General features: G+C 42.5%; 1 protein-coding gene and 1 pseudogene across 1 annotated transcript in view; both read right to left on the bottom strand.

Moving 5' to 3' along the window:
* MSBP (membrane steroid binding protein) overlaps positions 1–18,790 on the bottom strand; it is a 60,342-nt gene that overhangs the window by 10,967 nt on the left and 30,585 nt on the right. Inside the window, exons 2-3 of the mRNA XM_080275485.1 lie at positions 6,547–6,708; positions 94–243 (exon numbers count right to left, since the gene is read on the bottom strand). Coding sequence (XP_080131611.1) covers positions 94–243; positions 6,547–6,708 — 312 coding nt within the window. The remainder of the gene's footprint in view (positions 1–93; positions 244–6,546; positions 6,709–18,790) is intronic.
* On the bottom strand, positions 573–693 carry LOC145403846 (5S ribosomal RNA; annotated as a pseudogene).

Below are 18,790 nucleotides of genomic sequence, written 5' to 3'. Positions count from 1 at the left end.
AATCTTTTCTATCATGGGTTCACCACACAAGATAACAACAGCTGTCCCTGGGCAAGAGATCAAGAGACAGATGGAAAAAGTTATGCTGCTTACCCGTAAACTGCATTTCCCACTCGCGTACTGAGTCCATCTGCATGGATGAGAGGTCACTAAGGTCATCATAGCCATCCTTCACATCATTTACACTGAAGGTTGCAAGCGCCCTCGTGGCATCATGCCCTGCGAATGCTGCATATGGGCCACCTGCAGGTCAAACTCAATATTAGGAGACTGAACTTGATGACAATCATCACAGGATAATATCTATTATTTACAGTTAACAAAATTATACATAAGAAATAGCAAAAGAAGAGCAGTTGACATTGCACAAATCAGATATGTAAGGGCACACTCTATAAGATAGTTTCCAGGTTGGGGCAAGGAAGCATGGAGATGAAGGAAATTTTTTTTTTTTTTTCATTCATTCATTGCCAGATGCCATGTATCCCAAACGGGGTGGCCAAGGGCTTAGAGTTAATTGTTTTACAGGGAGGGGCACTAATCCTCCACCAACCCCACTTGACACGTAGGGATGCCAACAGCATCTGGTGTTCCCAGGAGGTCACCCATCCAAGTACTAACCAGAGCCAACGTTGCTTAACTTCGCTGATCGGACGGGAAGCGGTGTACTCAACATGGTATGATGAAATAAGCCTCCTTATTTCACATGGCTATACAACACAACACTCATTTTCAGCTTCCCTTAAACTGCATCCTCATTTAGCCAGGGAATCAGCTAGGAAAATACAATGCTGTACAACGTCATGCCTTGATGATTAAAGATTTTTGTGAAACCATGTTCAGGTAACAGAACATGGTAACAAAGTATGTATTTGTGTTCTATGTACTGAGATATTCATGTTCTCCGTACTCAATGCAGCCTCCATAGGTTTTGTGTCTCCACTGGAATTCCTATCTTGTTTCTTTGCAAAATGTCATCACCTAACACTTTTCTTTCTTAAAAACCTTAACTACAATCGGCCTTTCCTTTACACGGGCTTGGTACTGTATATTCTAACCAACCTTTACGTGACAACCCCATTCTCTACCCCTCTGCCCTTTCATGATTTACGTGCAAAGATTACTGCTACAAACTCTGGATTGCCGCCTTCAACATTCAAAATATCCGAGTGGTGACGTGGTGGTCACTGGACAGTGATGGCATAATCTTGACATGAGCACACACCACTCTGGGCATCCTTCCCCTTTCATCCATGCTGGCTGTAAATTATTCCCAACTCTGACTCATGAGTGTCAGAATACCATGTAATCTGCCATCAGTTTAACACTTAACTTGTATTACTTAACCACAATGCCCTCTAAGCAACAGAAAAGCTCTCCATATGGTAGCAAGAGCAAACGGGTGCTGCTTACTACTGGGGAGGGGGGAGAGGGCAAGTAATTTCACAAGTGCTTAGATGCTGAAAAAGAGTGGTAGACACTGAAAAGTTTTACAAGATTAATTAACCAAATTAACTAACTGTATGGACCATGTGTTTACACTTAACAAAGGTAGAGTAGGCCAACAGACTAGGCAGGTTGAAGGTTCACTGAAATGTTTAATGTCATAAAAACATAGTGTTATGGTGATGGCCAGGTGTGGGCATGGAGCCAGCAACACATACATCAGCACCCTATGAGTACCCAGCAAGCAACTGGCTCTTAGTCTCTTCCCTTCTATTGAAAGTGCCATTTTCATTTTTCTTTTGTTTACATAATGAATCTGTCTTGCAATGACTGACTGATATACATATCTATCTATCTATCTATTGCCAGACGCCTCAATCCCGTTTGGGGTGGTCACAAACAAATCGCCTTCACGTCGTCCTGTCCCCCGCCATTTCACAGCCCTGCTCCCAACTCACACCCCCCTCTCTCATATACCTCTCCACCCCATTCCTCCATCTCATCCTCGGCCTCCCCCTCCCTCTTCCCCCCTCCACCTCACTCACATACACTCTCGTCAGTCTCTCACCCTCCATCCTCTCCACATGGCCAAACCACCTCAGTGTGTTCCTCATAACGCTTCCTATCACATCCACATCCACACCACAACGCTCCTTTATATCCTCATTCGTCAGCCTGTCTCTCCATGTGACTCCACAGGCTCCTCTTAAATAACTCATTTCCACTGCTCTCACTCTTGACTTGTGTCCTTCCAACAACGTCCAAGCTTCACTTCCATATGTTAGAGTTGGTATCACAATGCTGTCATGTAGTAACTTTTTCACTTCTATGCTCACTTCCCTGTTTCTTATCACTGCTTTCAAAGAACCAGCAACCTTTCTTCCCTGCTGTACCCTTTCAAGCACTTCACCCTCCAAACCTCCATCCTTACTCATCAAACTACCCAAGTACTTAAATGGACTCACATTTTCCAATCCCTCACCATCCAACCTCGCTGTACATTCACTGACTTCACCTCTCTCAAAGACCATCACTTTACTCTTCCCTACATTCACCTTTAGATTCCGTTTCTTACACACTCTCCCAAACTCATCCACCAAGCCTTGCAGCTCCCCTTTGTCTTCACTGAACAACACAGTATCATCTGCAAACAACAGTACAGAGAGTTTCCAAACACTTATCCTCTCTCACCAGGGCCACGCCAACATCCACTACCCTACCTTGTACCTCTTTTATTACCCCATCCATGTACAGATTGAACAACCATGGAGACATGACACATCCCTGTTTCAACCCAACCTTCAAAGAGAAAAATTCACTTAGTTCACCATCCACACGCACTGCAGCCTTAGCACCATCATACATACTCTTCACAGAATTCATCAACTTCCCATCTACTCCATATATTCTTACTACTTTCCACAATCCTTGTCTATCCACCCTGTCATATGCTTTCTCCAAATCCATGAAAGCCGCATACAACTTATTTCCCTTCTCTAGAAACTTTTCCACTAAAGATCTAAGAATGAATATCTGATCTACTATATGTAAATGTGGATGCATTTTAGAAATAAACATTTTATGTAAGTAGTTGAGTGAGTGCAGTGGAAATGAGTTATTTGTAAGGAGCATGTGGAGTTACAAGGAGAGACAGACTGACAAATGAGGATGTGAAGGAGCATTGTGGTGTGGATGTGGATGTGACAGAATGCATGAGAAGGAACACATTGAGGTGGTTTGACCATGTGGAGAGGATGCAAAGCCAGAGACTAATGAGGGGAGTGTATGTGAGTGAGGTGGAGGGGGGCAGAGGTAAAGAGAGACCAAGGATGAGATGGAGGGATGGAGTGGAGTGGTATATTAAGAGAGGGAGGGTGTGAGCTAGGGCGAGGGCAGCAAAGTGTCAGGGGACAGGGTGACATGGAGGCGATTTGTCTGTGGCCACCCCTAATGGGACTGATGCGTCTGGCCAAAGATAGACAGATAGATAACCATGTTGAATAACAAAAAAAGGTATAGATTTATAAATGCCGAAACAACGAAATGTCGAATAATAATCAGTCGAAAAAGGAAGGCCTGGTGTACTGTGTTATTATCCAACTCGGCCCTCTTTCCTAATGACTTTCTCATGAGTAAAAGATGAAAACTATCCATAAAATACAATAAAATAATGATACATTACAGTAATACGGGGCCGGTTGGCTACCGATTACAAGCCAGTTGATATACATCAATGTCAGAACTTGAACAGAACCACTAGTTACGTCCCTTTTCAGTGCCGGATACTGCAAAATTTAGCTGGACATTGCTTTAACCCCTTGGCCACGACCTAGCATTTCTCAGTCATTCTCCTGGATGCGACCTACATCCATAAAAAAATGAAAAAGCTAATTACAACTTTATTGCTACTTTTCTAATATGAAATGACTGTGAAGTTTCAATTTTTTACTATGATAATAGTCAAAAATGCACCTTTCTATGAGAAAATTGTAATTTTCCTAGAAAAAATGTGAAAATAATTAATTTTTGCTATTGTGTAAGTTTGCAATGATGACGAGAATATTTACTTCAAGCAAGGTTTTTCACTTGTATATATGCATTAGACACATGTACACTGTTTGATGTCACATAAATCAACTTACCATATTTGTATGAGAAAATTGTCATTTTCTGGGAAAAAATGTGAAATACTGTACTGGTAGTTAATTTTCACTGGTAACCATATAACCAAATTATGGTGCCTGGTGGTTTAGTGGGTAATTATGGTGCTCCAGTTGGATTGAGCCAATGAAGGTTTATATCCAAGGGGTGGTTGGGGTTTATTGCTAATGTAATGCCACTCAGGGATGAGTGAGGCTGGTCACTCTCATCTTAAATGTCAGGACCAACTTGTCTAGCCCCAGGCTCCTACGCTCCTCATGGGGCAACATATGATTGGATGATGGATGGATGGATGGATGGCCTAACTTTGCAATGATGACGAGATTATTTACTTCATGCAAGGTGTTTCGCTTGTATATACGGTATACACTAGACACATGTACACTGTCTATTGTCTATCTATCTATCTATAGCCCGACGCCCTAATCCCAGTAGAGGTGGCTGCAGTCAAAATGCATCGAAGTCACTCTGTCACCCACCATTTGACTGCCCTCCCCCCAACTCACTCCCCCCTCCCTCATATACCTCTCAACTCCATCCCTCCACCTCATCCTCGGTCTCCCCCACCCACTCCCTACCTTCACTTCACCTACATACACTCTCTCAGTCAGTCTTTCATTCTCCATTCTCTGTTTGTTATCACATAAAAGAAATCAAAACTTAACATATTTGTACAAAAACAACAGGTGTGGACGAAAAAGTATTCTGGCGACTGTGGACTGTAGTCGCCTCACGCGTCATGAAGAAAATTAGAAGAGTGACCACAGTCGCCTAACATGGCCAGAGGGTTAATAAAGCCAAGCCAGCTGTGCCAGATATTGCACTGGGCTGGATATTGTGATGATGGATAACTGAGAGCTTATTGTACTTGATGAAGCTGATACAATAACAACTGAGACGATGATCATCAGTAACCAGATTCGTTGGGCAGATCACTGGCAATGTTAAGCCCAAACACTGACTCCCCAAGCATGCACTCTACAGTGAATTAGCAGCAGGACATAGACACCAAGGAGGGCCAAAGAAGTGCTATAAAGATGTGCTCAAGACCTCTCTCAAGAAATCTGACATCAACAGAAGCATCTGGAAGGAAGAGGCCACTGGTCATATCCTCCGGCATCAACAAATAAACATTGCAGAGAGATATACAAGACTAAGCCCAATATGGTACTCAATTCAACAATCTTCAACGTCTGCTACAAAAATGGGCACAACAACAACTAGAACAAACTCTACCTCAAACCAGGACATGTCAGGTGTGCTCACGGGCATGCAGTTCCCAAATTGGCCTCATTTGCCACCTGCGCACAAATAACTGAACATCATGTTGGAAATCATACTCATCATTGAGGGGTTGCCAAAGCAAGCAACATAAAAAAAAAAATCTTGAATTAAAATTTCAATGCAGCTGCTCAATCACCAAAAGTAAAAAGTTTAAATCATACCAATAATGGAACACCACTAGTGAGGGCTGTGTGTGTCAGTGTTGCCAATTTAGTGCATATTCCACTATAACTAGTGATTTTAAACAGCAATCTACAGGGAAAAGTTTTTAATTTTACTCTATATATGGCAGTTTGTAAGTCCTGTCTAGTTATTTTTTTTTTTTTTTGGGGGGGGGTTAACTTCCCCCAATCTGGCAGATTTTTACTACTTTTGAGCCAATCTAACAGATATCGTTAAATTTCCATTTGGAAACACCAGTGTGAGTGCATATGATCAATTTACTGCCTAACTCACAGATTCCTCTCTGTCTGGAGCAGCATCTTAACAAAATAATACTGTTTTGCTATTATGTTTGTGTTGTGTTACAGTCTAACCACAGTGATATTATAATAATATGGTGTAAACATTTTCTACGTTTTAGATTAAACGATTTGCAAAATGAGGGCGCAAACAGAATTTTATATACACTCACATTTTTAGAAAATAATCATCCCAGCCTTAGTTCACACCTAAAATGGGGAGAAACTTCTTAATTTTCAGAGGACTTCCACCACATTAGGAAAACAACAATGTACTGCATCTAATGGAAACATTTATGTGGAATTTGTTTACACAAGGATCTTACCCTCCCAACCCCCCATTACCTGTGTCAAACAGGGACCCACTACAATTCCACGCCTTTCCATTCATGCACAATTGACATTTCACACAGCCACTCATGTCTACCCACTTTAAGTGGGTCCTGAGCAGGCATCGGACTGAGGAGAGGATGGGGTGGAAGTGACCCATAAAGGTGTGAGTCTGAGAGAGGCTGCACAGCTTTTCTGCTCATGTTAATGGCATCTGCGGCCATGTGAGTGGACCAAATGGCTTAGCCCTGGTCCCCATGACTTTTGATTTCAGGAACAGTACAAGATTGGTTGATGGACAGATGAGTGGACATAACATTTAATTAAAGATACAAAACACAGATGAAGGCTCTGCTTATCTCACCAGGTCCATAGAACTTTTTGCCTCGAGTGACATCAAAAATCTTGCCATTAACACCCACACAGACACGGGAGTGTTCTCCAGTGCCATCATACTGTCGCAGCTGCTCCAGGGTCATGTCCTGCCGCTTCATTTTTGGCACTGGTGGCTCAACTGGGCCTGAAGCTACAAAACAAGAAAGGCATCAATTAATGGTTACCTGCACAATATCATTAGACGTACTGAGTTTTGTACAATAATAAAGTAGTGCCTAGTCAAATATAAATTACGAAATATTTCTTTGTGTTAAAAAATAAAAAAATTCAGGGCTTTGCTGTATACTGTATAGCCTTGATGAATGGTCAACATTTGGATCAACCCGCAAAAGAAAGTAAAAGACAGGACTTATCAATTTGGGGGAAATTCCAAAACAATTAAAATCCTGATACATAAAACCTTTCAATTAACATGAGTTTTTTCTAGATATATCAGATAACAGATTATATATAAAAAAAAAAAAGATGCCTTCAAACAAGGCAACGGACTATAAAATAAGTTTTGATAAGATACAGTTACTTTGGAATAAATACAGATAACCTGAAAAACTTTGCCAATTATCTTAGTACCATACCAAAAACTGCCTTAACTCTGTTCTTCACATCTGAATATTATCTGCCCATTTACACTGTAATTCTTTAAAGAATCCTCTTACAAATCTTGCCCATATACTGTATAGTTAACCCACATTTCCTAGCATCTATTAGTATCAGACATGAATCTCAATGGATCTCGATGATCAGTCTGTGGTCATTAAAAAATGCACCTTCTCCACTGCCTGAAATACTAAATGGGAAAACTTGTTATCAGTATATTCACATTTTAAGTCTAAAATTTATGAAGTATATGCTGTATATTGAACCATAACTAGCACGCCTGACAAACTGGTCAATCAAAGTGCCATTTACTGGAAAGGGTCTTTATTCTCTGTTCTGAACCATTCCGCCCTGTTCCGGGCTTCTTCAGACACTAGTCACCTCTGTCAGACAATGTCTCTATATTATACAGCACATTTAGGCCTGCCTATGGAAGGGAGGAGGGGAAGGAAAACTGGGTAATTGTGGCTACATGTGTGAGCAACTCACTCTCTCTCTCTCTCTCTTTTAGCATGAAGGAATGATAGTAATGATAATCATGTAACAATGACAATAAGAACAACAATAATAATAACACTAATAATAATAAATAATAATAAAAATAATAACACTAATAATAATCTATCTATCTATTGCCAGACGTCTTCATCCCGTAAGGGGCGGCCACAAACAAATCACCTCCATGTTGTCCTGTCCCCCACCTGCTCCCAGCTCACACCCCTCTCTCTCATATACCACTCCACTCCATCCCTCCACCTCATCCTTGGCCTCCCCCTCCCTCTCCCCTCCTTCACCTCACTCATAAATACTCTCCTCATTAGACTCTCGCTCTCCATCCTCTCCACATGTCCTAACCACCTCAGTGTATTCCTCATAGTAATAAAATAATAATAATAATAATAATACAGTAATAAGCATTCATTCATCATCTAAGCCTATCTTACCCCATAAGCAGTGTAGGACTCTGGGGCTAGGCAAGTTGGTCCCAACATTTAAGATGAGTGACCAATTTCATTCATCCATGAGTGGCATTATGTGAGCAATAAACCTCAAGCACCCCTTGGATATAAACCTGCATAGGCTGAATCCGATTGGAGCAACTTAATTTCCCATCAGTTGTGAGTAAAAGATGGAAGAGGAGCATAAGACAGTATGGATCAGTTGGATCAAGGATTGTGTGGGTAAAGTTGAAAGTTGGAATACAAATGTGGACGATTGTGTGTGTGTATGCGCCAACGCAAGATCGTGCTAGAAGAGTGAGAGAAGAGTTCTGGACAAATGTAGAAGTGTGCACGGAAAAGTTTGGAAGGAATGATAGAGTGTTTTTGATTGGTGATATGAATGGTAAAGTTGGGAATGTGAAGGTGGATGGAATAGTTGGTGAGTGGGGTGTGCCTGCTGAGATAGATGAGAATGGGAGTGCGTTAGTGGACATTTGTGCTGGGAGGGGGTTGGTGATAGCCAATACCCTCTTCAGGCATAAAATGATCCACAGGTATACATGGCGAGTGATGAGAAGGGTGGGTGGTGAATTGAGTGAAAGGAAGGCAATGATTGATTATGTGTGTGTGGATGAAAGGATGCGAAGATGTATATTGGATGCAAGAGTTTATAGAGGTTGGGGGAGTGGACTTTCTGACCACTACTTGGTGGTGGCCAGAGTTAAAGTTCAAGTAAGATGGAGGAATAGAAGAAGGGAAAGACGAGAGGAAGGAGTAGTTGCAAGGAGAGTGGAAAGGTTACAAGAGGATGAGAAAAAGGCAGAGTATAAGAGAGAAGTGGAGGAACGATTGGGCAAATATGAATTGGAGCAGATGGGAGACGTGGAACGTATGTGTAAGATATTTACAGAAGAAATACGTGCAGCATGTGATGTGGTGTGTGGAAGGAAGAGAAGACGGAGGGGGGTGCAAGGAACAGCGTGGTGGACTGAAGAGGTGAAACAGGCTGTGGCACAAAAGAAGAAAGCATACAATGAATGGATGAGAAATAGGGGCGTGGAAGAAGTTGAGAGGCGGAAGAGAGAGTTTTATGTGGAAAGGAAGAGAGAGGTGAAAAGATTAGTAAGAGAGAGTAAGAAGAGAGTGGATGAGGAATTTGGAAGGAATTTGAGTGTAAAGTGGAGGGACTGTAAGAAAATGTTCTGGAGAGAAGTGAAAAGAGTAAGACAGGGTGGAAGTGAAGTTAGCAGGGGAGTGAAAGATAAAAATGGTAGATTACTAGTGGAGAAGGGAGAAAAAGTGAGCAGATGGAGAGAACACTTTAAGGAATTGTTGAACGTAGAGGATGGAAATAATGCTAGTATAAGTGGCTGGGGAATGGCTGGGAGAAGGAGGGAGGTGAGAAGACAGGAAGAAATCAGTAGGATAGAAGTTGTGGAAGCAATGAAGAAAGTTAAATCGGGGAAAGCCCCAGGAATTGATGGAGTGTGTGGTGAAATGCTGAAGCATGGGGGAGAGATAGTAGTAGAATGGATGTGGAAGATGTGCAGATTGGCCTGGGAGGAAGGTAGAGTCCCGGAGGATTGGAAGTCAGGTATAATTATTCCCTTGTACAAAGGAAAAGGGGAAAAAGAAGTGTGTGGTCATCATAGGGGCATTTGTCTTCTTAGTATAATAGGAAAAGTGTATGGTAGGATACTTATAGACAGAGTTAGAGAAAGAACAGAGAAATTAGTTGGAGAAGAACAGGGAGGCTTTAGGAAGGGAAGAGGTTGTGTAGATCAGATATTCATTCTTAGATCTTTAGTGGAAAAGTTTCAAGAGAAGGGAAAGAAGTTGTATGAGGCTTTCATGGATTTGGAGAAAGCATATGACAGGGTGGATAGACAAGGATTGTGGAAAGTGTTAAGAATATATGGAGTAGATGGGAAGTTGTTGAATGCTGTGAAGAGTATGTACGATGGTGCAAAGGCTGCAGTGCGTGTGGATGGTGAACTAAGTGAATTTTTCTCTTGGAAAGTTGGTTTGAAACAGGGATGTGTCATGTCTCCATGGTTGTTCAATCTGTACATGGATGGGGTAATAAAAGAGGTACAAGGTAGGGTAGGGATGTTGGAGTGGCCCTGGTGAGAGAGGATAGTGTTTGGAAACTCCCTGTACTGTTGTTTGCAGATGATACTGTGTTGTTGAGTGAAGACGAAGGGGAGCTGCAAGGCTTGGTGGATGAGTTTGGGAGAGTGTGTAAGAAACGGAACCTAAAGGTGAATGTAGGGAAGAGTAAAGTGATGGTCTTTGAGAGAGGTGAAGTTAGTGAATGTACAGCGAGGTTGGATGGTGAGGAATTGGAAAATGTGAGTACGTTTAAGTATTTGGGTAGTGTGATGAGTAAGGATGGAGGTTTGGAGGGTGAAGTGCTTGAAAGGGTACAGCAGGGAAGAAAGGTTGCTGGTTCCTTGAAAGCAGTGATAAGAAACAGGGAAGTGAGCATGGAAGTGAAAAAGTTACTACATGACAGTATTGTGATACCAACTCTAACGTACGGAAGTGAAGCTTGGACATTGTTGGAAGGACACAAGTCAAGAGTGAGAGCAGTGGAAATGAGTTATTTAAGAGGAGCCTGTGGAGTCACGTGGAGAGACAGGCTGACGAATGAGGATATAAAGGAGCGTTGTGGTGTGGATGTGGATGTGACAGGAAGCGTTATGAGGAACACACTGAGGTGGTTTGGCCATGTGGAGAGGATGGAGGGTGAAAGACTGACGAAGAGAGTGTATGTGAGTGAGGTGGAGGGGGGAAGAGGGAGGGGGAGGCCGAGGATGAGATGGAGGGATGGGGTGGAGAGGTATATGAGAGAGGGGGGTGTGAGTTGGGAGCAAGGCAGTGAAATGGCGGGGGACAGGGCGACTTGGAGGCGATTTGTTTGTGGCCACCCCAAACGGGATTGAGGCGTATGGCAATAGATAGATAGATAGATCAATCCTGCATCATCCTTGAACATGCTTGAGGTTTCATTCACTAGGGACTTATCTTGGAAAGATCATATTACATATCTTGTAAAATCTGCTTCCAAGAGATTAGGTGTGCTAAGCCGACCCCATACCTTCTTTACCCCTGCACAGTTGTTGACCTTATACATGGGTTTTATTCGCCCCTGTGCAAAGTACAACTCTCATGTGTGGGGAGGCTCCCCACATATAGCTCTTCTCAATAGGGTGGAATCAAAGGCTTTTCATCTCATTAACTCTCCTGCTCTTACTGGCCCCTTCAACCTCTGTCTCTTTGCCGCACTGTTGCATCTTTATCTCTCTTCTATCACTACTTCAATGGTCATTGTTCCTCTGAACTGTCTGCTTGCATCCCTCCACCTCTACGACGGGCGAGTAGCACCCATCTAGCAACAAACTCTCATCCCTTTTCTGTCCAGCTCTCTAATGCAAGAGCTAACTGTTACTCCCAGTCTTTCAATTATGCAACAGGTCAACTTGGAACTGTCTCCCTCTGTCTGTATTTCCTACTTCCTATGATCTCCAGCCTTTCAAATGCTGTGTGTCCAGGCATTTCAAAATGAATAGATCTTGAATTTGGCTCTCTTTTGTATTTTCTTTTTTTTTCTTGGAAGGAACAGTTTGTGGGCTTCTGGCCATTTGTTCTTTCTTCCTTAAAAAAAAAAAAAAATAAAATAAAAAAAATAAATAACATTAGTGCATAGGGCTTTGTGACTTAGAGTAGGGTTAGCACTGGGAGCGTTGGTGCTGGGAGTCAATGTTTCTGTGTGTGTGTGTGTGTGTGTGTGTGTGTGTGTGTGTGTGTGTGTGTGCGCACGCGCATGCACACACCTTTCCATTCCATGCATCAGTGCATGCAATTTGTCTTCATGAGGCATGGGAGATAGGCAGATGCCTTATGGACTGAGAGACAATGTCGAACAGCAATGAAAGCACACAAACAAAAATAATGGCAATACAGTACTAATAACAATAATAGAAGATGCAGCAGCAGCCATGGTAGTAGTAGTCATAGCAGTAGTAGTAGTAGTAGTAGTATTGTAGTAGCAGAAGTAGTAGTAGTACTTTAGTAGTAGTAGTAGTACTGTAGTAGTAGTAGTACTGTAGTAGTAGTAGTAGTAGTAGTAGTAGTAGTAGTATATATATATATTTAAATTTTGAAAAGGGCACTTATGGGGCACAGGGCAAAGAGGCAAGCGCTCGGGCACCCCCAGCATCCCCCGTCTGCACGTGCCTGCCCGAAAGCAGCACTACAGCAAGTGAGTGTATGTGGATGGGGTTATAAAAGAGATACAAGGAAGGGCAGTGGATGTTGGAGTGGCCCTAGTGAGAGAGGGCAGTGTTTGGAAACTCCCTGTACTGCTGTTTGCAGATAATATTGTGTTGTTAAGTGAAGATGAAGGGGAGCTGCAAGGCTTGGTGGATGAGTTTGGGAGTGTGTGTGAGAAACGGAATCTGAAAGTGAATGTGTGGAAAGGTAAAGTTATGGTCTTCAAGAGAGGTGAAGTTGGATGATGAGGAAATGGAAAATGTGAGTATGTTTAAGTACTTGGGTAGTGTGATGAGTAAGGATGGAAGTTTCGAGGGTGAAGTGCTTGAAAGGGTACAACAAGGAAGAAAGGTTGCTGGATCCTTGAAGGCAGTGATAAGGCAGTGGAAGTGAAAAAGTTATTACATGACAGTATTGTGATACCAACTCTATCGTATGGAAGTGAAGCTTGGACATTGCTGGGGGGACACAAGTCGAGAGTGAAAGCAGTGGAAATGAGTTATTTGAGAGGAGCCTGTGGAGCAGTGTTTCTCAACCAGGGTTCCGCGAAAGGTCGCTAGCGGTTCCCAGAGAAATAGTGATAAACAGGCTAATCATATGTAAATGCATTTCTGAGTCATTTCTGTGTTTAATTTCATATTCGTAATTTTACTATACACATACAGTATATTCTTGGAAAATTCATAGGTATTATCTTAAAGTCTTAACCTGTTATATCATTTAAAAGTATAATAATTATAAGGAATATAGTTAGCGACGTCTTTACAGCGCCAATGTGAAACTGCCTTTAGTGGTCAGTAGACAGGAGCTATACGTAAGGGATTCGTGTATCATCAAGTGACTCACTGGAGTACAGGACACATGCACGGTCTCCATCAGTCCTGGCGTGCTGGTACAGGCCTTCATTCACCCACGTTATTTAGTAACTGTTACCCATCATTCTGGGATTTTTATATGAATTTTAGCAGTTTAAGTATGCTTATGATTTTGTTAGTTTATGAGAAGTTTCTCTCTCTCTCTCTCTCTTCCAAGGTTAGTTCCTCTTTTTGCCTTAATTTGCTTCAGTTTTATTTGTTTAAGTTTTATTTATCAAGTTATTGTAGTACTAGTAGTAGTTATTATCTACTTTCGTTCTGTTTATATGTATTATATATGTGGAATAACTGAAATAAAATGGAGAGGAGAAAGTGTGAGAGAATAGGAGTATGGAAGGGGTATATGTGCAGGAGTAGGTGAGAATGAGAGGGCAAAGGAAGGAGTACGTATAGTTGTGAGTAAAAGATGGAAGAAGAGCATAAGACAGTATGGATCAGTTGGTTCAAGGATTGGGTGGGTAAAGTTGAAAGTTGGAATACAAATGTGGGCAATTGTGTGTGTGTATGCGCCAACGCAAGATCGTGCTAAAAGAGTGAGAGAAGAGTTCTGGACAAATGTAGAAGTGTGCATGGATAAGTTTGGAAGGAATGAGAGAGTGTTTTTGATCGGTGATATGAATGGTAAAGTTGGGAATGTGAAGGTGGATGGAATAGTTGGTGAGTGGGGTGTGCCTGCTGAGATAGATGAGAATGGGAGTGCGTTAGTGGACATTTGTGCTGGGAGGGGGTTGGTGATAGCCAATACCCTCATCAGGCATAAAATGATCCACAGGTATACATGGCAAGTGATGAGAAAGGTGGGTGGTGAACTGAAAGAAAGGAAGGCAATGATTGATTATGTGTGTGTGGATGAAAGGATGCGAAGATGTGTAATGGATGCAAGAGCTTATAGAGGTTGGGGGAGTGGACTTTTTGACCACTACTTGGTGGTGGCCAGAATTAGGATTCAAGTAAGATGGAGGAATAGAAGAAGGGAAAGACGAGAGGAAGGAGTAGTTGCAAGGAGAGTGGAAAGGTTACATGAGGATGAGAAAAAGGCAGAGTATAGGAGAGAAGTGGAGGAACGATTGGGCAAATATGAATTGGAGCAGATGGGAGACGTGGAAGGTGTGTGTAGGATATTTACAGAAGAAATATGTGCAGCATGTGATGTGGTCTGTGGAAGGAAGAGAAGATGGAAGGGGGTGCAAGGAACAGCGTGGTGGACTGAAGAGGTGAGACAGGCTGTGGCACAAAAGAAGAAAGCATACAATGAATGGATGAGAAATAGGGGCGCGGAAGAAGTTGAGAGGCGGGAGAGAGAGATATATGTAGAAAGAAAGAGAGAGGTTAAAAAGATTAGTAAGAGAGAGTAAGAAGAGAGTGGATGAGGAATTTGGAAGGGATTTGAGTGTAAAGTGGAGGTACTGTAAGAAAATGTTCTGGAAAGAGGTGAAAAGAGTAAGACAAGGTGAAAGTGAAGTTAGCAGGGGAGTGAAAGATAAAAATGGTAGATTACTAGTGGAGAAGGGAGAAAAAGTGAGCAGATGGAGAGAACACTTTAAGGAATTGTTGAACATAGAGGATGGAAGTAATGCGAGTATAAGTGGCTGGGGAATGGCTGGGAGAAGGAGGGAGGTGAGAAGACAGGAAGAAATTAGTAGGATAGAAGTTGTGGAAGCAATGAAGAAAGTTAAATCGGGGAAAGCCCCAGGAAATGATGGAGTGTGTGGTGAAATGCTGAAGCATGGGGGAGAGATAGTAGTAGAATGGATGTGGAAGATGTGCAGATTGGCCTGGGAGGAAGGTAGAGTCCCGGAGGATTGGAAGTCAGGTATAATTATTCCCTTGTACAAAGGAAAAGGGGAAAAAGAAGTGTGTGGTCATCATAGGGGCATTTTTCTTCTTAGTATAACAGGAAAAGTGTATGGTAGGATACTTATTGACAGAGTTAGAGAAAGAACAGAGAAATTAGTTGGAGAAGAAAAGGGAGGCTTTAGGAAGGGAAGAGGTTGTGTAGATCAGATATTCATTCTTAGATCTTTAGTGGATAAGTTTCTAGAGAAGGGAAAGAAGTTGCATGCGGCTTTCATGGATTTGGAGAAAGCATATGACAGGGTGGATAGACAAGGATTGTGGAAAGTGTTAAGAATATATGGAGTAGATGGGAAGTTGTTGAATGCTGTGAAGAGTATGTACGATGGTGCAAAGGCTGCAGTGCGTGTGGATGGTGAACTAAGTGAATTTTTCTCTTTGAAAGTTGGTTTGAAACAGGGATGTGTCATGTCTCCATGGTTGTTCAATCTGTACATGGATGGGGTAATAAAAGAGGTACAAGGTAGGGTAGTGGATGTTGGAGTGGCCCTGGTGAGAGAGGATAGTGTTTGGAAACTCCCTGTACTGTTGTTTGCAGATGATGCTGTGTTGTTGAGTGAAGACGAAGGGGAGCTGCAAGGCTTGGTGGATGAGTTTGGGAGAGTGTGTAAGAATCGGAATCTAAAGGTGAATGTAGGGAAGAGTAAAGTGATGGTCTTTGAGAGAGGTGACGTCAGTGAATGTACAGCGAGGTTGGATGGTGAGGAATTGGAAAATGTAAGTCCGTTTAAGTACTTGGGTAGTGTGATGAGTAAGGATGGAGGTTTGGAGGGTGAAGTGCTTGAAAGGGTACAGCAGGGAAGAAAGGTTGCTGGTTCTTTGAAAACAGTGATAAGAAACAGGAAAGTGAGCATGGAAGTGAAAAAGTTACTACATGACAGTATTGTGATACCAACTCTAACATATGGAAGTGATGCTTGGATGTTGTTGGAAGGAAACAAGTCAAGAGTGAGAGCAGTGGAAATGAGTTATTTAAGAGGAGCCTGTGGAGTCACATGGAGAGACAGGCTGATGAATGAGGATATAAAGAAGCGTTGTGGTGTGGATGTGGATGTGATAGGAAGCGTTATGAGGAACACACTGAGGTGGTTTGGCCGTGTGGAGAGGATGGAAGGTGAAAGGCTGACGAAGAGAGTGTATGTGAGTGCGGTGGAGGGGGGAAGAGGGAGGGGGAGGCTGAGGATGAGATGAAGGGATGGGGTGGAGAGGTATATGTGAGAGGGGGGTGTGAGTTGGGAGCAGGGCAGTGAAATGGCAGGGGACAGGGCGACTTGGAGGTTATTTGTTTCTGGCCACCCCAAACGGGATTGAGGCATCTGGCAATAGATAGATAGATAGATAGATATATGATATTGGTTATTTAGTGTATGCTTATTTTTTTGTGTGAATAAAAAATCCCATATCAGGTCTCTTGAACAAGCAGTTTGATTTCCGTTATTTATTTTTATTTATTTATTTATTTTTTTGCATTGTCAATAAACTTGAGATAAATGTAAGTTATTTTTTGCTTAAACCAGTTATCAGAAAAAAATATATGATGTTCTCCTTATGAACTTTATACAAAGGAAAGAATGATATTCATGATGATATATAGAACTATTTATGTAAGGGTTCCGTGAGATATGAAAATTATTTCAAGGGTTCCACAAGGGTAAAAAGGTTGAGAAACGCTGCTGTGGAGTCACATGGAGAGACAGACTGACAAATGAGGATGTGAAGGAGCGTTGTGGTGTGGATGTAGATGTGATAGGAAGCATTAGGAGAAACACACTGAGGTTTGGCCATGTGGAGAGGATGGAGTGAGAGACTGACGAGGAGAGTGTATGTGAGTGGGGTGAAGGGGGAGAGAGGGAGGGGAAGGCCAAGGATGAGGTGGAGGGATGGAGTGGAGAGGTATATAAGAGAGCAGGGTGTGAATTGAGAGCAGGGCAGTGAAATGGCAGGTGACAGGGTGACGTGGAGGCAATTTGTTTGTGGCCACCCGTATGGGATTAAGGTGTCTTGCAATAGATAGATAGATTACTATTATTGTGGGGGCACTCACTATCCACTCACTCGATGTAGTGCTGTTCTCAGGTGTCTGCCCCTTTCCTCTCCTCCATCCTTCTTTCCTTCCATCCTCTTCTGTCTTTCTTTACTTCAGTCTTTCCTCGTCCTTCTGCCTGCGGGTGACTTTACACTCCCTTTTCTGTCTTTCTTTCCTTCATTCTTTCCTCTTCCTTCTGCCTGTAGGTGACTCTACATCCCAAATGGTTTCCTGGAGCTACACCAGGAAACCATTTACTACGCTGGGTGGTAACCATTTACCCAAATTTTGGCGCCTGGTTGTTTAGTGGGTAATTATTGCACTCCAATCAGACTGAGCCGGTAAAGGTTTATATCCAAGGGGTGGTTGGGGTTTATTGCTCACGTAATGCCACTCAGGGATGAGTGATGCTGGTCACTCCCATCTTAAATGTCAGGACCAACTGCCTAGTCCCAGGCTCCTAGGCTCCTCATGGGGCAACGTAGGATTAGATGATGGATGCGGAATAACTGAAACTAAATGGAGAGGTGAGAGTGTGAGAGAATGGAAGTATGGATGGGGTATATGTCCAGGAGTAGGTGAGAATGAGAGGGCAAAAGAAGGAGTATGTATAGCTGTGAATAAAAGATGGAAGAAGAGCATAGTATGGATTAGTTGGGTCAAGGATTGTGTGGGTAAGATTGAAAGTTGGAATACGAATGTGGGTGATTGTGCATGTGTATGCGCCAACGGAAGATCGTGCAAGCAGAGTGAGAGAAGAGTTCTGGACAAATGTGGAAGTGTGCATGGAAAAGTTTGGAAGGAATGAGAGAGTGTTTTAGATCGATGACATGAATGGTAAAGTAGGGAATGTGAAAGTGGATGGAATAGTTGGTGATTAGGGTGTGCCTGCTGAGATAGATGAGAATGGCAATGCATTAATGGGCATTTGTGCTGGAAGGGGGTTGGTGATAGCCAATACCCTCTTCAGGCACAAAATGATCCACAGGTGTACATGGCGAGTGATGAGAAGGGTGGGTGGTGAACTGAATGAAAGGAATGCAATGACTGATTATGTGTGTGTGGATGAAAAGATGCAAAAATGTGTAATGGATGCAAGAGCTTATACTGTAGAGGTTGGGGGAGTGGACTTTCTGACCACTACTTGGTGGTGGCCAGAATCAAGATCCAATTAAGATGGAGAAATAGAAGAAGGGAAGGACAGGAAGAAGTATTTGTAAGGAGAGTGGAAAGGTTACAAGAGGATGAGAAAAAGGCAGAGTATAAGAGAGAAGTGGAGGAACGATTGGGCAAATATGAATTGGAGCAGATGGGGGATGTGGAAGGTGTGTACAGGATATTCACAGAAGAAATATGTGCAGCATGTGATGTGGTGTGTGGGATGAAGAAAAGATGGAGGGGTGTGCAAAGAACAGAGTGGTGGAATGAAGAGGTGAGACAGGCTGTGGCACAAAAGAAGAAAGCATACAATGAATGGATGAGAAACAGGGGTGTGGAAGAAGTTGAGAGGCGGAAGAGAGAGTTACTGTATATGAAGAAAGAAAGAGAGAGGTGAAAAGATTAGTAAGAGAGAGTAAGAAGAGAGCGGATGAGGAATTTGGAAGGAATTTGAGTGTAAAGTGGAGGGACTGTAAGAAAATGTTC

Source organism: Coenobita brevimanus, chromosome 61, assembly GCF_032717465.1.
Source record: "Coenobita brevimanus isolate Jiangsu-jjx chromosome 61, ASM3271746v2, whole genome shotgun sequence".
NCBI lineage: Eukaryota > Metazoa > Arthropoda > Malacostraca > Decapoda > Coenobitidae > Coenobita > Coenobita brevimanus.
The sequence above is the reverse complement of the archived record's forward strand: the minus strand, read 5'-3'. Positions and strand labels throughout refer to the sequence as shown.